The sequence below is a fragment of the Muscardinus avellanarius genome, assembly GCF_963383645.1.
Source record: "Muscardinus avellanarius genome assembly, chromosome: 19".
NCBI classification, from domain to species: domain Eukaryota; kingdom Metazoa; phylum Chordata; class Mammalia; order Rodentia; family Gliridae; genus Muscardinus; species Muscardinus avellanarius.
This window is the reverse complement of record NC_137805.1, coordinates 8834047-8857364: the sequence shown is the minus strand read 5'-3', so window position 1 is coordinate 8857364 and position 23318 is coordinate 8834047. Positions and strand designations below refer to the sequence as shown.

The 23318-nt window shown below is 39.3% G+C and overlaps 1 protein-coding gene across 4 annotated transcripts in view; it reads left to right on the top strand.

Annotated features, from left to right (window-relative positions):
* PLCB4 (phospholipase C beta 4) overlaps positions 1-23318 on the top strand; it is a gene marked incomplete at both ends in the record, with an annotated part of 166307 nt that overhangs the window by 52022 nt on the left and 90967 nt on the right. For all 4 annotated transcript variants that reach the window (XM_080716780.1, XM_080716779.1, XM_080716782.1 and 1 more), the window contains 6 exons: positions 3041-3120; positions 4584-4637; positions 12024-12105; positions 13024-13124; positions 13748-13805; positions 21374-21482. In XM_080716780.1, coding sequence (XP_080572906.1) covers positions 3041-3120; positions 4584-4637; positions 12024-12105; positions 13024-13124; positions 13748-13805; positions 21374-21482 — 484 coding nt within the window. The remainder of the gene's footprint in view (positions 1-3040; positions 3121-4583; positions 4638-12023; positions 12106-13023; positions 13125-13747; positions 13806-21373; positions 21483-23318) is intronic.

Genomic DNA, 23318 nt, shown 5'->3' with positions numbered 1-23318 from the left:
ACCCTATTAAAATATCAATGTTATTCTTCACAGTGCTAGAAACATCAATCCTAAAATTTATATGAGAAAAAAGATCCAGAATATCCAAAGCAATTCTTGGTAATAAGAACCATGCAAGAAGTATCATGATACCTAACTTCAAATTATACTATGGAGCTATAGTAATAAAAACAGCATGATGTTGGTACAAAAACAGACACATAGAACTGTGAAACATAATAGAAGACACAGAAACAGTTCCACACACCAATAGTCAGTTGATTTTTGAAAGTTGCCAAAAGCATATGGAAGACAACCTTTAAACAAATGGTGTTGGGAAAACTGTTTATGCATTTGTGGAAAATGACATTAAACTCCAACCTCTCACACTACAAAAAAGTCAACTCAAGATGTATCAAAGACCTGGAAATTAGGCCAGAGATTTTACATTTAGGCATAGGTAGAAACTTCCTCAATAAGACCCTCAAAGCTCAGGAAATTAAGAATTAATAAATGAGATGACATTAAATTTTTTTTTTTTTGGTACTGGGGTTCCTGGAAGCCCTTTACCTCCGGGCTACACTCCCAGACCTATTTTTATATTTTTATTTAGAAACAGGGTCTCCTAAGCCAGCGCGCGCGGCTGGCTTCGAACCTGCGCAATCCTCCTGTCTCCACCTCCCAAGCGTGGGGATTACAAGCGTGCGCCACCACGCCCGGCTGACATTAAATTTTAAAAAGTTCTATGCATCAAAGACAACCATCAAAAATATAAAGACAGAGACTTCTGAAAGGGAGATGATCTTTTTTATCTACTCTTCTGAGTATGTTAGAGCACTAACATTCAGAATATAAGAAGAACTTAAAGACTTAACACTAAAAAAGCAAATAACCCAATCAAGAAATGGGCAATTGAACTAAACAGACAATTCACAAAAAGAAAAAATACAAGTGGCCAATAAATGTATGGAAAAAATGTTCAATATCATTAGAATCAGGGAGATGCAAATCAAGCTATACTGAGATTCCATATAACCCCAATTAGAACAGCAATCATCAAGAATATAAACAACAATAAATGCTGGTGGGGATGTAGAGAAACTGGAACTCATTTACACCGTGGGTGAAATTGCAAATTAGTGTAGTCATTATGGAGATCGCTGTGAAGATTCTTCAGAAAACTGGAAATGGATCCATCATATGATCCATATGAACCTGAGTGTATTTCCAAAGGGACCAGAATAAAAATATTATGGTGAATGAATACCCATGTTTATAGCAGCACAAGTTACAAGAGCCTAATTATGGGAGCTTCCTAGTTGTTCATTAACAGATGAATGGATTACAGAAGTATAGGATATGCACATAATGAAATTCTAACAAAAAAATTAACTCATTTGCAGAAAAACATATGGACCTGGAGAAGTTTAAGTGAGATTTAGTCAATCACAGAGACTAAAGGCTCGTATGTTTTTTTCTCATATGTGGAAGCTAGGGAGTAGTTGGGATACAAGTTGAACTTTAGAGAATGGAGAAGTTCCTGTGGAGCGATGGAGGGGATCTAGAGGAAGGGAAAAGTAATGAAGGATACATTTCCATTGATGTTATATACATATGTAGAATTATCAATGTCAAGCTCACTATCATGTGTGAAGGGGAGAAAGCCAGGAGGAAGTGCTGCATGAATGTAGGTCCCTTCTAAATTATATTATGATGTGAGACTACAATGTACCAATAAGATCATATAGAATCATCTAAAACCATATACATATATTATTAAGATGGTAACTTTTAGGTTATGGGTATTTTACAACAGTGAAAATTAAAATAAATTAAATAGCAAAACCCCAAACACGCTCATAACTCAGTCATCACCTCTGGCTCTTTCAAGGAAAAGGCCACTTGCAAAGTGGAAAACCTACTCAACTTTGTTACACTGTCCAACAGAAGATTCTGTGGTCCTTATCTGTAAATGTTCCTTATCTATAGTCTCCAATATGGCCACCGTCAGCACCATTAGCTCTTGAACACTTGAAATGTGACTACTACAATTGAGACACTAATTTTATACTCAGTCTAAACTCAAAAGTATCATCTGCGCAGGATGCAGGTAGGCCTTATGTCTATATTACTATCCATTCCAAAACAGTTTCTCTTTCTCAGAACTAAGCAATAAGCCAAAGAAGTCAGGCTATAAATCTAAGAAGGTAAGGAATCAGCTTATGTATGGGCCATAATTCTGTTTAACCTACAACGTCAGTTTGATCCAAAGCGTTTCACTGAGGGTGTGATTCTTTTGTGGCGTTCGTTGGCATCAGTTATTGGATCTGAGAGCACAGTTGGCCTTAGATCACAGGGCAGCCTTTTCTAGTAAAATGCCCTTTTAGAGATCCAAATTCCTTCACTGCCATGCTCAATCTCCCTGCACATTTCCTTGTAAATCCATGGAGTGATGGTATGAATTACAACCGAGGCCCAAGTCCTTATACAGAAATTATGTGGACTCATCGCTGCTTGGTCTGGGTACCCTGGCGATTAAGAAATCTTTTACTATCCAAGGCTTTACTGAAAAACACAGACAGGTTAGATACATAACAAACCCAAACTGAGAAAGTAACACAATCCAAACCAAAGACCCATACACATCCATTCTCTAAAACAGGAACACTAGACATGTCTCTACTATATGGTATTATATTGTATTGTATAATATTGCCTCGAAAGACCTGAAATTGCAGCAACTGAAAGCAGGCTTATATTTAAATGGACTACAATTAGAAGGCTTAGCAAGCCAGGCAGTGGGTAGCATTCCTTTGTGACAACCCAGTATTTTATGACACCGTAGATGCCACATTTATCTTCATGGAAATAATGAAAGCTGTTTATTAAAGAATAAAATGTGAGAATGTAAAATGTAGATGACTATGTGGCAAGAAGGGGATAAAAGATGAGTTTATATTTTTATTACACACAGTGGATATGGGCTATCTAGGAAAGCCCACCATATTTGGCTATAGCAGAGTTGCTCACAGACAATGTTTTCTTCTTCTTTCTCTTTCAGCAATGGGTAGAAGGCCTGAGATCAATCATACACAACTTCAGGGCCAACAATGTCAGTCCAATGACATGCCTCAAGAAACAGTGAGTTTTCTTTGCATCACTCTTTGTACTCAGAAATCATTAAATAAATGATCAGATTAGGAGATGAACCTGTATAAGTGATAAGACTAGTTTCTGCCTGCCTTTGGTCTTTCACCCCTAACCTTGGAGAATAAATTGACCAATATGCAGCTGTACTATTCAAACCACCTGCCAGAGCATGCATGGAGAACACTCAGGATTGAACTCCGGGGCATTCTATCTCTGAGCTATAGCCCTAACCCTTTTTATTTGTTTATTTATTTACTTATTTTATTTTGAAACAGGGTCTCACTAGGTTGTTGAGTCTTGATAAATTGCTGAGGTTGGTTTTGAACCTGTGATCCTTCTGTCTTAGCTTCTCAGGTTCTGGGATTACTAACACATGCCACCATATCCAGCAATCAGTTATTCTTTACACAGCACTAGTTCTTTTAATTTTATACTATCCTTCCAACTTGACTTAAGACAGAAGAAGGAGACTCTATAGATGAACAAATAAGGCAACCTAACTGAGGGGGGGGGGAGAGGGAAACTCTCTAAAGCACACGATGTACTTAAACATATCAAAGTCAATCACTAAGCCAAGCATGGGAAGGAAGGAGAGGGAGGGAGTGGGGTAGGAATTGGGTAAGGGCTAATTGGGTGATATGTGTGTATGTCTCCACCATCTTTTATCCCATCAAGATGTAGTACTACAATGTACCAATAAAAAATCTACAAAAATGTAAGAAAACCAATAAAAAAAGAAGCTTTACCAAGTCATCATGTTCTGCAGATTGGCAGAGTATGATTGACGTGAAACAGCAAGAATGGGAACCATTAGCTAAGCACAATCCAAGCTCCAAAGTACAAATAAATGTTCTGGGTTCCCATGAGTCCTGAGAACATGAAGAGCAAGGAGTTTCCCACCATGATGGTGACCTCCTCTTCCTGTTGAAGATTAAGGATGGTGGCCATTCAGTCTACGTCGTAGCACTGGGAGTTGAAAGTAGGGAGTCTCTGTTCATCCGCGGGACATGGATGGCCGGTGTCGCCTACAGTTGCATGTCCTATCCCCGTAGTATCTCAGTAAAGAGCAATAATTACCACAAGAATATTTTGCTTAGTGCAAGCACCCCATTTGCTGATTCATCGAGGGTTGCCAGATAAAATATAGGTCCCTCAGTTAAATATGAACTTCAGAAAAGTAACAGATAATATTTTACAAGTATGTTCCAAATATGAGATAGGACAAAATTACACTAAAATATTATGTTACTTTTCTGAAACTCACATTTAGCTGAAGGTCCTATGTTTTTATTTGCTTTATCTGACAATCCTAAATTCATTTTGTACTACATAATTGTCTGATTTTTTTTGTAATAGATGTTCTTTGAATAAATTTCCTTGTAAAGTTTTTACACTGAATTGAAGTTGTTTGACCTAATAAACTTTAAAATGGTGTTGTTGCTATTGTTTTCCAGCTGGATGAAATTGGCATTCATGACCAACACAACTGGTAAAATTCCAGTTAGGAGGTAAGTAGTCATTCCTGGCCACGCTCCATGCCCTTGGATCACCCTTTGCAACACCAGACCAAAGATGAAGCCCTCTCCAAATATTGTACGCTGTCTTTAACCTATTTCTCGAAGCTGAATTTGAATCATTTGTCAAATGCTGTGTTCAAATTGTAAAAATCACATGCGAAAGCAAAGATGCATTTCTTCCTTAGGTCAGTGTTTTGATAAATGAAAGAATATCTGAAACTATAGCAATTTTTTAAAATCTTCAAATGATTGAGGTTTTAGGAGTTAAATTTCTTTACCATACTTCTAATGAGCTGCCATTAGCTGAGATGGAAGGTGTGGAATCTTTGCACTGTCTTGTGCTTCCTCTGGGCCATGTCTTCTCCTGTTTGGTCTTGTGCTCATCCAGGGCTCAGGCAGGCGAGGTGCTATCTTAGTTTAAGGTGCTGTAGCAAAGTACCACAGTCCGGGTGACTAGCAAGAGAAATTTTGGTTTGATTTGTTTCATGGTTTTGGAGTTTGGCAATCCAAGACGACAGCACCAACCTGGCCCAGCTCTGGTAAGGGCTTCTCTTCATGCCCTGGCTGCACCTTCACATTATGGAAATAGGGAAAAAGAGCTCTGTGCTGTTCCTTGTATAAGGCACAAATCCCACTTATGACCTGGTCACCTCCCAAAGGCCTCACCCACGAATGCTATCACATTGGTGTTAGGTTAAGATTGGGTTTGAACTTCAGCCCCACATGTGCTTCAGAGAGGTTCCATCCTGTCTTACCCCGCTCAAGTTAAGAGTCACAAAGGCAAAAAACAGTAAGGTTCAGAAAGGGAGAGGAAGCTGAGTATGGTGGTGCACACTTGTAATCCCAGCATTTGAGAGGCTGAGACAGGAGGATCGCTAGTCGCAGCCAGCCTCAGCTACTTAGTGAGGCCATTTGCAACTCAGTGAGACCCTGTTTCAAAATAAAGAATAAAAAATAGGGCTGGGTGTGTAGCTTGGAGGAAGAATGCCCCTGGGTTCCATCCCCAGTACCACAAAAAAAGAGAAAGAAAGAAAGGAAAGGAAGGAAGGAAGGAAGAAAGAAAGGAAAGAAGGAAAGAAAGAAGGAAAGAAAGAAAGAAAGAAAGAAAGAAAGAAAGAAAGAAAGAAAGAAAGAAAGAAAGAAAGGACACAAGCCAGAGATGTGCCCTTCTTGCTCCTGTTCTTTAACACTGGTGTTGACATATTTCACCCTCAGGATTCCTCCTGCATCCTTTTCTGCTTTCAACTGCTTTCAGGATTGAGGGTTTGTGTGTGTCTCTGTGTGTAAATTTGGAAGCTCTTCTGGTGGTAGTTATGGGAATTCTTTACCAAATCCTTCCATCTATTTTTGCTAAGCGTTTATGTAACATCATGGGGATCCTGGAAGCTGGGCTGAGCCCCAGAGCATCAGATATCTACAGGAAGTGAGGAGGGATTTGGCTTTGTGAATCTAAGTTTACCACCTGAATCACACACAGGCTCCCCAGATGCCAGCCTATGCCTCTAGGATTCTCCAGACTCAGGTTCATGTTGACATCTTCTCTGGACATCACTTTGAAAGAGAAGTGAACTGACAAATGAGAAATGAAACACAGAACTACTGGGTCAAATACTGTCTCTTGCAGATGCAGTAAACAGATCTCAAAGTACATAGTATTTGTATGAATGTCAGCAACTCCTGTCCATTTCCAAATCTTATTTTTCTTTCTACCTACCCAGCCATGTCTTGTTGTTGTTGTTGTTGAATGAACCCAGGGATATTCTACCTTTGAGCTACAACCCAGCTGTATTATTTATTTATTTATTTTTGAAATAGCATCTCACTAGGTTGCTGAGGCCGGCCTTAAACCTGTAATCATCCTGTCTCTCTCTTCCAAGTACTGGGATTACAGGTGTGCCACTGTGCCCAGAAACTTCTGTTCTTAGTGTCCATTCTGCATCTCTGTGCAAGTGTCTCCATACACAGACAAAATTACTCTTGTCACAATGAAGAGAATTAAATCTAGAAATCTTTTTGGGGAAAGGATATTGAGGATTGAACTTGGAGGCATTCTACCACTGAGCTATACCCCTAGTCCTTTTTGTTATTTTTTTTTTAATTTTGAAATAAGGTCTCACTAAGTTACAGAAGCTTGCCCCAAACCTGCCATTCTCCTTTCTCAGCCTCCCAAGTACTAAGATTATAAGTGAGGACCACCACATCTGATATCATCGTTTTCCTTAATTCTATAGGTTATAAGAATCATGAACTTATAAGAATTCATGTGACCATGACTGAAATATTTATGAGAAGTATACAATCACGAAAAAGACCTTGTGCAATACTTTTTATTTAACCTTGTAAAGGGCATAGAGGTCACAGAGCTCATGCATCTGTTGACTTTACAAAACTATATAGAAGATTCTCCAGTTTTATTTAATAACTTAGTAGCAAATCAACTTTATGTCTTTTTTAGGGCTTATTTTTAAAAGCCTTGTTAGCACCCTTGACTCATGGTTGTTGACAAAAACGCTTTAAACGGACCCTTGTTTTATTGAAGAGCCTTTGTTCAGTTGAGCAATAGAAGGACACTCATCTTTATGTATCTCAACATCCTACAGCTGTTGCTATAGAGAGAGTGCATTCTTATTTGAAATCGATATTGAGGTAATAACCCCAAGCTTCAGGGAGCGCTTCAAGCCATGTGGATGGGCTCAAGCGTCATTGGATCTGTTTGCCACACTTTACTGACCTGCCTTTCTTTCTGAGATAAGGCTCAGGAAATGGACAAAATAGAAAGACATAGATTGCAATCGAAGCACTTCTAAGGAGCAGTTCCGATTCCATCTGTGTGAATCCTGTCCATCAAGCTGTGTTTATACAAGCACAGGAGTCTCTTCTGGTTGGATTTATCCATATCTAGCATGCTCACATACAGAACTCTTACCATGTTTTGGGTAGAAATAGCCTCGGCACTCTGGCATCATCCTGAGTTCCCTTTGACGTGGACTCTCCGGTGCTTGCCAGTACTAACAGGTGTTTGACACAAGACATCTGCGATTCGGGGGCTGTTTGTTAGAGTTGATAGAGAGTTGATTCCAAGCCAACCCCAAATGGATAACTCTCCAGGTGGACAAGCTGCCAAGCACTAGGTGGAAATTGTTCTGGATGTTTTAATGGACAGAAAGAGTAAACGTTTTAAAAATGTCATTTTATCACTATTATTCTGGACCTTTAAAAATGGAAACTATTAGCATAGCATATATCATGTTAGAAGGTATCTGGCCTCGGAGTCATCGCTTGAGAATAGCCTCTGCTCTTCAGCATTGAACCAAAAAGTCATCTCAGGCAAACTACAGGAATAACAAATGAAGGGAGTCTCACTTTTTTCTCTTCTTTTCCTCCTCCCTCTCTCTCTCCCTCCCTCCCTCCCTCCCTCCCTTTTCCCCCTCCCTCTCCCCCTCTCTCTTTCTATCTCTTTCAGCACTGGGGATTGAATTCAGAGCCATTGTCTCTGCCAGCTACACCCCCAGGCTTATTTAACTTAATATATTTTTTATTTTGAAATAGAGTCTCAGTAAGTTGCCGAGCACCTTGCTAAGTTGTTGAGGCTAGCCTTAAACCTGCAATCCTCCTGTCTCAGTCTCCCAAGTACTGGGATCAGAGGCATGCAGCACCATGGCTGGCTCTTCTTTTATTCTTTTTTTTTTTATTGGTGCATTGTAGTCATATATCTTAATGGAGTACAAGGTGGTCGAGGCATACATGCACACATCCTCCCATTGGACCAAAGGTTTGAAACTCTCCCTTCCCTTGATTGTTCCTGTAGGATGGTCTGGTGGCTAGAGGGTCGAGTAATGGCAGCAGGGCAGTTGTTGTGGGCATTGGTGGGAGGAGGTCCTGACAGACACAGCAGTGTGAACAGAGGCCAAGGGCCTCAGGCACTATCACAGTAGCCCAGTCCTGTGTAATCCATGTCCTGAAGGGCTGGCAGCCTGTGAGGAGGGTCAGTTCTTCAAGAGTCTTCTGTGACTTTTTGCTTTTATAATGTTCCTTTTGAAGAAAGGGCAGTGGCTTGTTTGGATTCAATAGAAATCTCATTGAGCACCTATTAGCTGTGAAGTACTGAGCTGAACTCCTTGGGCATGAGGCTATAAATATATAAAAACCTGAATAAATCACCTTCCTTCTATAAACACTGTACTTTGTAAACATGCAATGTTCCCATGAAATACCACCGTGATGTTGTCTAAAATGTCCTATGATAAATATGTTTCTCTCAAGACCTTGGTTAAAGGGCAGCCTTAGGGAGACACAAAGATTTCACAAATTGCACAACCCTCCTCTTCCTCTGCTCCTAAGTGAATCACTTTAAATACTCAAGAATGATTCAGGGGTTGGGATGGAGCTCAGAGGTAGAGTGCTTGCCTAGGGCTCTTGGGTTCCATCCTGGCCCTGGGGTTCTGTCCACAGGCCCTGGGTTCCATCAGGTGCCCGGAACAAAAGAAATTGATGCCACTTCCAGGAAATGGTCTCTTTGGGTTTTTTTACTTCCATTTTCTATTCTGGGTTTGTCGCTTTTAGAATAAAGGGAGAACATTTGTGCTAAGGTTACCAACCCGCCTCAAGAAAAGGTTGGCCTCCCTTGCCTTTCCCCCTTTCTCTTCCAGCCTTCTTTTTCAAGGTTCTGTTTCTTGGCTTCTAGCCAAGTACTTGCCAAAAGAGCCGATGGCTGTGCACTTATCTTTTCCTATAGAGCCCAAATGCTCTTTTAACCCCAAAGCTCAGGCTCCATACTTATTCACTCATGGACATGTTGATCATTTTTATCTTGTTGTCATGCCAAGACCATCCAAGCCCAAGAGAGGCCTCGGTTAACTGGGATACTCCTGAGATTTCCATGCAGAGATTTTCCTCCTGATTATAGTTGCCTGCCAAGGGTCTATAGTTTTTACATTAACATATCATTTTTGTACAAGAAAGACACTCCAAAGAGCTGTTTCCTCTGAATTAGAAAGGTTAGAGCTGAGTGTGGTGGTTTATGCCTATAACCCCCGTACTTGGGAGGCTGAGGCAGGAGGATCACAAATTTGAGACCAAACTCAGCCACTTAAGGAGACCCTCAACAACTCAGTGAGACCCTGTTTCAAAATAAAAGACAAAAATGGATGTGTATTGTGGAGTGTATCTTGGAGGCAGAATGCCCCTACTTCATTTGCCAGCACCAAAAAAAAGTTAGATAAGATAAATTGTATCTCACACTAATTCAATGTATAAAATTGCATCAGCTCTTTAGACGTGAGAACAATTGGGCATGGCTCGCTCTGTACTAGAAATCTGTGAACCAGTTTATTTGATGTCACACACCTGTGCCCCGTCTGTCCATTCATAGGTCTCCCTCTACGTAAATACAGCTGTCTCGAGCACTCTTAAAAGTGTGCTTCTGGAAGTCTTCTTGGACGTAGCATGAAACAATAAAGCTTTGACTGAACACATAATAGTTCATTTACCTAAAACTGCTTCCTCCTGATCTATTTTGGGAAACTGCACTCTGGAGTTGAAGTGGAGTTTGCTCCCATTCATCAAGACTAACCTGCTGTCAGTGCTTAGGCATGGAGTCTGCCTTTCACTTAACAGGAATGGCGGAACGCATAGAGGTCGGACATGTGGTGCTTTAGGTGCTCATAGAAATTCTGTACCCAAGCTCTGCAGATGAAACTAAGCTCCATCCTCAAGTCAAAGCTGGACTTCTGAATTTAGAGTTTAAATGATCATGGTTACATGTTCCTTGGGCTTCCAACCAGGGAGTGAGTGAGGGTCCCTTTGTGTTGACTTCCAAGACACCAAGTCATTTCTTACTCTGAGAGTCACCAATGCCTTCATAATGAGGAGTGTCTCTCATACTTTCACAAACACCAGGAGACATGCTCATTACGGTGTTATGCGTTTGACTAGCCCTGATACTGCTGCACCAGCTAAAAGGCTATTCCAAAACACCAGATGGCAGTAGTGCCACAATGCTATATAAAAATTTTTTATTGCTGCATTGTAGTTGTACATCTTAATGGAGTTCAAGATGGTAGAGGCATACATGCACACATCAATCAATTAGCCCTTCCCCAATTCCCACCCCATTCCCTCCCCCTCCCTCCTTCTCTTGTTTGACTTAGTGATTGACTTTGATATGTTTGTGAATGTACATCATGTACTTTAGGGAATTTCTCTCTTTTCACTTTCCATCCCCCTCAGGTTGCCTTATTTGCTCATCTGTAGTTTCTGATTCTTTGTCTAGAGGCCCTCCTATGGCTCATTTTCTCCCTAGTTTCCACATATTAGGGAAAGCATCTGATTTCTTATTTTTTGTGACTGAATAATCTCACTGAGCATGACCTCCAGTTCCATCCATTTCCCTATAAATGACTTAATTTTGTTCTTCTTTATGGCTGAGTAAAATTTCATTCCATGCACACATTCCATAATTTTGTAATCCATTCATCTGTTTATGGAAATCTTGTCTGATTCCATAGTTTGGCAAGGGTGATTTGTGCAGCTATGAACATAGATACGCATGTATTGGTTTGGCAGTTTGGTTTCCATTGTCTTGCGTAGATACCCAGAAGTGGTAGTAGGTTTGTTACCATTCTTCTGAGGATCCTTTATACTGTTTTCCAAAGTGGTTGCACTAATTTGCAATCCCACCACCAGTACAGGAAACTTATAGAACCCCCATTCAGACAAGATCAGAGAAAAGGTTCACCACACCACATATTAGCCACAACGCAATTGAAGCACTAAATAATTGTCTCCCTGCGCCCAAACCTATCACTTTCATAATAAAGCCCCCAATCCTTGAGACAGTTGGCATTGCAGAGGACTCAAGAGTGATTAGCCTGCATATAAAATGAAAATATATCTCATAACATGTCTCTATGAGAGGAGCCATGCAAATTCGGATAGCAGCGATAATGGGCTGGGCTAAATTCTATGGGACTCTCCTTTCCCTAGGTCCAGACATTGTTCAACATGAGATTTTTATTATAGAGCTATTGTTCTGTCTTCCACATTCCTGTTCTTTCTAAGAAAATAGTGTCTTATGGCCAAAATGGTTCTTCATTGTTTTTGTCTGACCATGTATATCCCTATGGTCCCCCCACGTTCCCCAGCATCTAAGGGGACCATTTTCTGAGAATTAAGTTGCATCATTAGCAAAATAAGTTCTGGTAACTAGAGGAAGATAGGAGGATCTAATTTGGGGAATGAAAAGCACCTAGATATGAGTTTTATTGTCTTTTTTCTCTTTTTCCAGTCCCACCATTCTTAGGATTTCTTGGGTCTTTGCATCAGAGAAAGTACAATGAACAGTAACTTGAATTTGTCTTTCTTTCTTTCCTGCCCTAGTATTACTAGAACCTTTGCCTCGGGGAAAACAGAAAAGGTGATCTTTCAAGCGCTCAAGGAGTTAGGTCTTCCCAGTGGAAAGGTATTCACTAACTTAATGTGTTTCTAAAAAACCATTTCGTTTATAGCTTTCATATGTGATGAGGTAGATTATGTACATTAAACTGATTTCAGTTAAACTCACAATTAGATTCAGTGACATATAGGACAGTTAATGTTCTCTTCGCCATCTTCTCTTTTCCTGTCCATTTTAAACTGTTTTAAAATTAAACTCGTTAACTTCAAAACGATTGTTGTCAGTTTTATTACCATAAGGAAATGAAAGCTGGGCTGTTTGTAACACAGTTTATTGAGTTTATGTTAGGAAAGCCAGCTTATGTTAGGGAACCTGGTCTCAACTAATAAACTAACAAATAAATTCCGTTTTTTGTGATGGCCTGGCCATATTTTATGAAGATTTCCTCCCCACACCAAATATTTGTGTCTGGGGCCCTTCAGATTTAATACCATTGAAATTAATTTGTGAACTGCAAGGATGACTTAAGCCTGTGACTATTCTAACAAGTACAATTTAAAATACACATTTTAGTATAAGTAAAATCATACGTGGTCATCCTAAGCCCCTTTCTATAGTCTTCTGAAAATTTGCAAAAAGAACCATATTAGATATTATACTTTATTTATCGGTATCCTCTAAGCAGGCATTTAATTTTCTCCCTCCAGGAGAGCCAAAGAAAATATTTTTCTACGATTGTCCTTTAGGTTGTTTCCCAGAGAAATCTTGCTGCAGCCAGATGTTTGCAGGTGCAAACCATGAACTCTTGGTAACTAGAAGTTCTCATTTACACCTGCTGTGGTCTAGCAGCATGGCCTAGAAGCTGGCCTTCTGGCTTCTGGCATTCCAAGTGATCAACACTTTGCTTTATGACCCCGTAGATTCTCACCCTCTGAGAGAAGAAAAGATCCGATGATTTCTGATATACCCTTTCATTCTTTACAGAACGATGAAATTGAGCCTGCTGCATTTACTTATGAGAAGTTCTATGAACTGACACAAAAGATTTGTCCTCGGACAGATATAGAAGATCTTTTTAGAAAAATGTAAGTTCCCATTATGAGAAAGTATTATGTTAATTGTATTCTTGTCATTTTAGATTTTTAAAAATATTTTTGCCATAATATTTTAGTATAGTATGTTGGTAGTACTAGGGATATCTAGACAAGGTGACATTTATACCCCTTAGCTTATCAGTGAGTTTTTGAGAAACTTTGACATAAATTAATTTCAGCACCTGGACCTTCCCCCCCGCCCCTGGCATTGGCTTTACTAACTACCTACAACGTTAACCTGCTCCTTTAGGTATTAACCCATTATGTGAACTAACTAGATTCAATTTGGAATGTTAATATGTTGATATGTTGTTGAAAAGTCCATTCATTCCAAAGTATTCAAATGGATGACTTACATGTTGTTTTTGAAATAACACCGTTTGAGCATGCGAAAGAATTGCAGACATTATTAGTGAGATAGCGGGAATGATTTTCCTCTGTCGTTGTTGGGTTTCTCCCCCTTACAAACAGTCTCTGGCCATTGTAAGAACTGACCACTATTACAGGGTTAGCAAATAAGTTTAGGGTTATCATCAACAAATGTCAACATGTAAATCGTACCTTCTGGAGCATCATATACAAAAACTTACTTTTTCTAATAAATTTCTTTTCAGCAATGGAGACAAAACTGATTATTTAACGGTAGACCAATTAGTGAGCTTTCTAAATGAAGTAAGCTTTTTCATACATTAACTCCATGAAGTCTGTGTGCAGTGGCTCGCTTCCTGGTGTCCTCATTGCATGCCGTATCCCCCGCCCTGTTTGCTTCGCTTCTGACCTGCTGATCTTTCCATGATGGCTTTACCAGGTGCAAAAATCAGCTGCTGCCCGTGCGTTCATGTGCTCCCTACCTGTTGGCTTTGCACACCGCTTTTTTGTTGGTTTCTCGCTGTGATGTGTAGCTCTGGTTCTGTGTGTATGTGTGAATTTTATAATATATTTATTTAATTAAATGTGTCTATGTTTTTTTTTTGCAAGATGATATTTAAGGTACATTTTTCCCCCTGTTACTTTCATTAAGTAAAAAGAGAATGGATTGAGTTTATAACAATGTAGTTGGATTCTCCATTGCTAACTTATACCTTTGCATGGGCTGAAAAGCTTTATTTTTGTCTTTTAATGAATTGCATGTGTAAAAAAAAAATGTAGGTTCAAATAGAATATTTTGACAAGCAAAATACTTAAGTTCCTGGGTGAAAATGATATATAGAGTATTAGGCCAATTTGATTGCAGGTTAAATCTTTACTTTTCATTTTTATAATAAGCTCAGAGCTAATTTTAGAACTTGACTCACTTAGCAACCAAACCAATTGACAAAATCCGCGTAAGCACAAGAGAAAAATATTTCAGAACAAGTAAAGGTCACAACTTTTATTACAGCTAAAATGAACTTTTTTGAATTTTTTTATTTACATGTTCAAAAATAGTATTTACTCTGCAGCAAAACCCATCAAAGCTACTATTAATTCACACAGGAAAAAAATCACTTTTCTTTCCAATGCATGAATAATAAGAAGAGTTTGAGTGAGGAATTGACTACATTTTTTGTTTCCAAAATAATTTAAGTTAATCATCATACCATATAAGGAAAAATTATTAGGCTGGGAGGTACTGGTGAGTGGTGCCATCATGTTTAGCATGTGCAAGTTCCTGTGTTTGATACCCAGCATCCAGGAGAAGAAAAGATGGTTTTATGCTAGACAGAAACTACTGAAGATGGTCCACGATGTGCCACTTTGTAGAAACCACATTTGCGCCAAAGATCCTCTCTTTTCATTCCTTGTGGGGGTTCACTGGCTCCCAGGTTCCAGGTTCACACTAATGCACTGATGAAAGAAAGAGGAGGGACCCTACCTATCTGCATGGATGCCTCCACTCTTTAAATAATCCTTTCAGTGCCATACAGTATTTATTGTACTTGAAAACATTTCAAGTCCTTCCATGTGCTAGATTTTAGTCCCGTGAATACGATTTTCATAATCTTTACCCAGGTATTATCCACATTCTTCTGCTACCCATGTGCTCAGAAGTGAAACTGCCTTGCTTTTATTTCCTTAACCCCTTGCCCCCTTCCTCTTTTTGTTGGCTTTGTTTTGTTTTGTTCCCCTCAGCTGCTTCATACACTCTGGTTCATTGATGATCTTAAACTTGGTGAGATGGGCAAGAATCCAGCTTCCTACTAAAGAGGGAAAAGTTTAGTAGCAAGGAGAAAAACTTCCACGCCATCAATTTGTGCCTTTCTAAAAGGAGGTTTCTTTGTGCTTTGGGATGAAGGTGGCATCCAGCCACCTATTCGGCAGAGACCATCATACAAATTTTGCTGTCAAACACAGAAATATTCCCAAAGACAGGTGCTGTCTGCATTGGCTTTTATCTGATGCATTTTTTTTTTGGTGGTACTGGGGTTCCTGGAAACCCTTCTACCTTCAGGCTACACTCCCAGACACACACACACACACACACACACACACACACACACACACACACACATATATGCATATATATATATATTTTTTTTTTTTGAAACAGGGTCTCTTAAGCTAGAACAGCTGGCTTTGAACCTGCGCAATCCTCCTGTCTCCGCCTCCCAAGCGCGGGTATTACAAGCGTGCGCCACCACGCCCGGCCCGATGCATTTCTTTATATGAATTGTTTTTGTTAGTCTACAATAGTCACTCTTGCAATTCTTAGAATATATTTTAATCTTAATTTAAAAAACTTTATTTATTAAAAACTTTTAAGTATTTAACTTAAAGAAAATATGATCCCCCGTATTTTCTTGCTCTGCCATCTATATTCTGCATTATTAGGCAAGTTTTTAACTCTCACTTTTATAGTGGATAACTGTATTCTTTTGTTCTTTTGTTTCTTTGGTTTTTATGTTTTCTTCAATTTGGTCTTTCTTTAACAGTAAGAAGGTAAATGAGTTTTTGAGTGGGTCTGATGGAGTCAGCATGATTCTAGAATTCTTTAGGTCCTTAGAGTCTTAAGACAGTCCAGGACTATGTATAGCCTTTACTTTTTATCAAAATATCTGTCCTGAATCTCTTTCTTTTCTGTCCTAGTGGACAAAACTTTGAGTCTCCTTGAACAAGTTGCCAAAACCAGAGAGCATTCTTTCAGTTCCTCTTTTCAGAGTCTAGCTCTTACCCATTTGCTCTCTCCAAAATAAAAAAAAGCTTATCTTTAAATCATAATGACTAATCATCAATTTTAATATAGAAGAGAATATAGTGGCCAACTATGAACATAACTATGCTGTGTTACATTTTAAATCTCATAATGAAAGCAGACAGAGTGAACACAGACAAGAAACAACCCTTAGAGGGATCCTGACCCAAGAAATTAGACCTCAATATTCTCAAAATGCCCTAGACCCTAATTTCAACAAGCCAGTAGTCACCATGACATTGGAAGCCCCAGACCATGTGCTAAGACAAAGAAAAAATTAAAAAACACCAGAATATATAAGACCCAAGTTTCTGTATTTGCAGATATTGGTGGTCTACTCAGATATCAAAGGAAGTCAACTGATATACTCTTTTAATTTATATGAAATTCATCAAGGTAATCAGAGAATTAATCAGAAAAGTAAAACTCAATAGACAGATGTGAAACAGCATTACTGGAGTGGACCAGATAATAAGAGAATGCATTTTCCTAAATGTATTCCTTTGTATTAGCAAAAGCCATCTGGCTCCTGCCCTCTTCCAGCCTGTCAATCTCTGACTCTTGCTATGGGATTTTCTGTTCAGCATATCTTCAGGAGGTGAGAAGGAAAGAAGAGACAGTGGGTCATTTACTGTCTTGGTCTCTGTGTAAGGAATTGTGCCACCTCCTCCCTTTCCATGCTGCCCACACTACCATCTTGTCAGTGATAACGTTAGACCTGCCTCCTCACCTGCTTCTCAGTATCTCCTTGGTCATTGCTCCCCAGTGTGTGGTCCATGGGCCACACATTGGGCGCCACGCTGGTGACCTCTGGGAGCTTGTTGGGAATGCACAATCTTGGGCTTCACCCAGGCTTGCTGAGTCAAAATATTTATTTAATAAGATATTCAGGTGATTTGTCTGCACATTAAGGTTTGTGAAGTATTATCTAGTGGGTTCTGGATTCTCCCCTTATCCCAACCTGGGATGCTTAGTGTGAATTGGAAGAATATAAGAGTAGTATATAAATTCTGGTATTTTCCATAAAAGATTTAGCATGGAATCCATCACATCTAAAGTATTGCCACAGCTATGTCTCTGAGTCCCATCCAATATAGAGAAGGAAAAATTTCCCCCCAAATTTATGAAAGTTTCCCCCAAAATTTCCCCCAAAATTCCAAAGCTGGAATCTGGGAGAACTAGTAGAGGCACTTGTTGGGAATTGCCACGTGGGGAGATCTTGGATGTGGCAGAACTAATTGAAATCCCAGGGCTCCTTTTCTCTTTCTCGTGAGAAGCTAAATTGATTTTAGTGTTACCTTGATTACCTATTTTACTTCTTACAAAGAGGATAAGAATTGAGGGCCTGAAGAAATGAGGAGTGCCTACAGGATAGGAGAAAGATCAAAATGAGAAGAGAAAAGGGGTCTTAGAGGGCCACCTGACTCAGAATTGAGCTTTATTTTTCTTGTCACTGATTATCAGACCCCAGCTTCACACATATATGATCAAATTAAGGATAAATCTCATTTCTTAATTTTTACTAGTTAGGAGTATATGGGAAAGGACCTAGGATCTCTTTTCTTTCACAATATCTTTATTCTTTAATGCATAGGCAGAGAACAGGAAGGAAGAGGTATTTGATCTTATAAGTAAGCTTATCCTTGCCAATTGTTTCTTTCTCATTTTTCTGTATTTGAATATTATTTACATCAATATTCATCTCTCCCAGTGCTACTTGGATTGCAGTCAGTTCTCAGGACTAAGTTATGGGGACTTCTCCATTATCATCTCATTTTCTCAGGCACAATTTTGTGATGTATTTTTAGAAGCTATTTAGAACCTCATTTTACAAAGCACTGGGTACCATGACATGTATAGCCTGGGAACATTGTTTATCTGGCTGAAAACTGGTGGTTCCTCCGAGCTGTGAAGAATTGAGTCCACCACGCTGTGTTTAAGTGGAACTTTTCTGCAACTCTGAGATTACCTGGACCAGATTTTCTCCTTCTTGTATTTTTAGATAAACATTACGGTTTTGTACAAACCTTACTATTTGTTTTCCTGTCTCTGGGTTATTCAGATTGTGCTGTGCTAACCCTCTTAAAATGTGAAAATTTTAGGAAAGGCAAATGATTATATTATCTGGTAGAGCGGATACAAAAACAAAGGCAATTTCATATTGTCTGCACTGTATGCTTATCTTCTGTGAGCATAATTTTCTAAATAGAGAATTATGATACATTCATTTGTAGGACATGACTTCCTTATCTATTGCATCTAATAGGTGGTCTAATGGATATTGTGTTCTCTGTCTATGTATATAGTGTGCGTGGGGGGGGGGGTACTGGAGATGGAACCCAGGGGCATTCTACCTCTGAGCTATACCCCTAGCCCTAATTTTTTTTTTTTTTTTTTTGCAGTGCTGGGGATAGAACCCAGTGGCATTCTACCTCTGAGCTTCACCCCAGCCCTATTTATTATTCTTTATTTTGAAACAGGGTCTCACTGAGTTGCAGAGGGCCTCACTATGTAGCTGAGGCTGGCAGCGAACCACGATCCCCTTGTCTCAGCCTATCAAATGCTGGGATTACAGGTTTGCACTACTACTCCTGGCTTATCTACTAGTTAATGGAGTTTAACTGGGAGGACATTTAAAGTGGATATTCTTGTGAAACTTAGGTACCTTTATTTGCCCACAAGTATGCAAATGTGTTAAAATGCATACCTTTTCAGGTTAGTTCAGTGATGCTTACATTTGATTACATCAGCAGCAGGATTGCTTAAAAAGTGTATTAAAACACAGATTGATGGGTTCTACCTCAGAGAATCATATGGGTAGGTTTGAAAATGGGCCTAAGAATCTATTTCTATCAAGCTTCCGGGCAATGACAATGTGATGACCGCTACTCACCTCACAGGGCACTTCAAGTAGCACAATGCTGAAACACACATATGTGTGTGTATGTATGTGTGTGTGTGTGTGTGTGTGTATATATATATATATATATATATATACCAATCAAGATGTCTGAATTCCTTCTCCTTTTTTCCTTGCGCTTGATTTCTTCTCCCCCTGTAGCTGAAACCCTTCTTCTCTTGCTTTTTAATTCATACGGATTTGGCCCATCATCTCTCTAAGCCCAGAATACTTACCAATGACTTTAAGTCAGAAGACTTAATTTTAACCAGGAAGAGAAATTTGGTAGTCAACTATGAACATGACTGCTCCAGAGTCTGAAAAGGATCTTTTCCCTTAAAGAGGGAAAAGCAAAGTGCCTAGAAAGAGGGTTGTTGTTGTTGTTGTTATTATTATTATTTGTATATTTTTTGCTCTTAGAACAGTGCATCTCACCCAAGTGGAGCCTGTCTTTCCCTTGAATAATAGGCTCTGTTGCATGACGGCACCAGTTTCTCAATCAGATGTAGCATGCCCTCACCTGCCTGGCATTCCATGGTCCACCTCTGATTTCTCTTTCTCTGCATATCCTGTTACTTTTCTTCTTTATAATCTCATGGCCTGTTATTAATATAACAGTTTCTGCTCTTTCATATGCATGGATGTGAGCTGTTGTGAGCTGAAATTTTTTTAGATTACAGCAGAAGCATGCTTCATTGGGAGAAGTTGCAAAAAAATATACTGATTCCTTCTAAGTCAGCACTCTTAACGTAATGGTGGGGAGGTGCAGGAACTAGAAAAGCCTAGGGCCACCTGTGGTTTAGGAAATGACATCAAGCACTCTTTTGGCCAAAGGCATTCATTCTATGTATCGTCCTCTTTACCAGTGGGGAAGCGCAATCCATATGAACGCCTAACTGTTTCTCCTTCAATGCCCCTCTAATGATGCATTTTCAAGAAGGTGCATATATTTGGGTAAAGAGTTTTTGCTAAGGTTCAATTCACTGACCAGGTGTTATTCACATCTGCTTATTTGTCATTATCCCATGGAAATTTTATCTATTTACTTATTTATTGGAGCAATAACCAAGGATACAATGCAATCCTGGAAGTTTTATCTATTATTTATTAATTGGCAGAATAACCAAGGGCACAGTGCAACCCTGCCACTCACAGTGAACAAGAGAAGTTTAATGGATCCCCTGCTTCCAGATAGACAGACACACACACACACACACACACACACACACACACACACCACGGGAACACACATGAGATTGTAACTGAGCCAGCTGGTAAATGGACTTGCTGCCCTTCCTGTGAATTCAGGAGAGCATCACTGCAGGAAGCGTGTTGCTCCTCGTGCCTCATGCAGTGCCAGGAGCATCAAAGGTGTCCATCTAAAAAGGACAATATCACCCCCGTGTCCTCATTGTCCATGTACTCTCTTACCTGGACAGCTTTCTCAGGGAAAGTTGAGTTACATTTCATAGTAAAAAAGTTGCCTCTGAACTGAAGCATCTGATATTTAAATCCATATTTTATATGGTGTATAGCTTATCTATAGCCTTATGCGGATTTTCATCATAACCGCAGATTCGTTTGGGAAAACAAATTACATGGACTCAAGAAAATGAAGTTTGCAGAGTGCCCAAGAAACCTCTTAGTAGTCTAGAAATTTATAATGAAAAAAAAATGAGGGATGCTTGTCTAACATTAGAGAATTTTTTATTGCTTTTGACAGTTAATATCTGATCTATTTATTCATTTGAACTATGTTGTTTTTGTTTTTTTTTTGCATTTTACACTTCCAAGCTGCTTTTAATATTTTTTTAAAGTAGTTTGGCTTCGCTTTTTACTGATATTTATGCCAAATGTCCTCCCTGGTATGGAAAATAGGACACAATACAACACACACATGATATCATGTAGCCTTAAACTTTTGATGGAAGAGAAAATAAGGATTTTCTCTCTCTCATTCAGTGAGAGGAACCAACAAAATACTCCCAAATTTGGACCTTTTGAAGTGTGTTGTGTGGAGAAAGAATGAAAGGCAATGAAATCCAGTCTTTGTCATTATAAACATGGTAGTCTAGTTAATATCTTGTTTTAAAGATTCTGCACTTACAAGTGTGAAATGGCTCAAGGGCGTGAAATGTCAACCTAAATGCAGTTATTTTCTCATCATAGCATCAACGAGATCCTCGACTGAATGAAATTTTATTTCCATTTTATGATGTTAAAAGGGCAATGCAGATTATTGAGATGTATGAGCCTGATGAAGATTTGAAGAAAAAAGGTAACACACATTTTTAAAGAATGTTATTTTTTTAAAGAAACAAGAAAATATGCAACATTTAATGCCTACCGATTTTTCATTCAAGCTCTCTGTATGTGATTTAGAGCTCCCTGGAGTTGAGAATTAGTGACTGATTATTTTATTCTTGCTCTTAAATAGTATAAATTATACCTGCCATCAAAAGTGGTCCAATTTTTTTATTGTATCATTGGACACATTATAATGGTATTTTCCCCATATGTTTTCTTATGTGTGACTTTAATTTTGCATATTGCTAAAAATGTAAAAATGTCCACTAAAGCCTCTATTTGCAATCAGTGAAAAGGATTTCTGTCAGATGAAAATTTGCACCTTCTCTTTCTCCTTTTTTTTTTCCCACCAAGACAAATAAATTTAACACACGATTTGATGTTCCCTCTCCCCTCTTTTGACCTCTGGAATTGAAGCTTAAAAAACAAAACAAAGCAAATAAAAAAACAATTGATATGAAATTAAATCGTCAGGATTCACTTTAGCAGATTGTTGCCATTTCTGGACCTTTGTCCCTTCCAGTGAAGCTTTGAAAACAATGTGCTGTCCAAATATTTGTCAAAAGAAAGTCGTGGAGAAGAATCTGAAGGTCAGTGCGGCCGCAGAGGGAAGCAGCCACAGAGCGTGGGAGGGCTCACCGGGAGGCTACTGGCCTCGCCTATGAGTGGAGCCTGAAAGGAGATCCAGGCTGAGATTCTGTCTGTCCCATGCACTTGTGACTCTCAGGTCCTCATTTTTTTCCTTTTTGGTTGTTTCTTTTTTGTATCTAATGTCAGTGAAGGTAGCTGAAAAGTTTTGCATTCTCTGTACCCACACAGAACCTGTTCATAGGTATGGCTGGCCCGCCATGCCCCATGAGTTTTCCCTTGGATGTAGTCATTTACACTTTTTGCTACTGCTGCTGCACCTACTTATTTTCAGCAAGAGTGCTTAGTTACCTCTTCATCAATATTCTGAATAGCATAATGGATTCTGCATTGCGTGCAGTTAAGGCAGAGGAAGATCTGTGGCAGGAGATGATGTGATTCTTGTCACTACCCTGTCACAGTGGGACCTACAGCAAGGAAATGGACTCTGGGGGAACGGTTTCCCTGGTTGTAAGATGGTGAAGATCATGAATTCCTTTTCTAGTATTTCTCTTTCCTCCTGTTACTTTTTTTTTTTTTTTTTTTGAAGGCTGGAGATTAGACCCAAGGTCATTTAAAAAATTTGTAGAGAGCTGACGGAGTGCCAAGCACTGTGTGAGATGCTGGGAATTCCAATATGAATCAGGAATGCCCCCTGCCTTGTAGGCAGCTGTGAGACATTCAAAGGGGAAGACTCGTGACTCAATAATCCGTTGGCAGTGTGATTCAGTTATGATAGATGTGTGTCTTTCGTTATTTCTAAAGTCCTTCCAACTTCTAAAAGTTTACCAGATGACCACAGAACATAGCTAAAAGTGGAGCTAGAGAATCTTTTATTTCCTAAACTGGCTGTCAGCATGGCCCAGAGCTCAGTGCTCAGCCCTCTATTCCCTCTGCACTGAGTCCTCATGCAGACCCATGTTTTTGGTTTCTTCTGTATGCATTTGACTTTCAGATGGAACTGTCCAGTCCTATCCTCTAACAAAGTATAGGCCTGCAGTAGAGTTGCCCACTTAGATCTTCAGTGGGCATTTCCAGTATTATGTGTATACCCTGCTTTGATTCTCCCTGTCCCCGATCCGATCCTTCTCCAGCCTACAAAATGGTGCCCTTATTCACTCAGCATTTCGAGTCAAAGCCCTTGGAGTCATCCCAGACTTTATTTGTTCTTTCACATCCT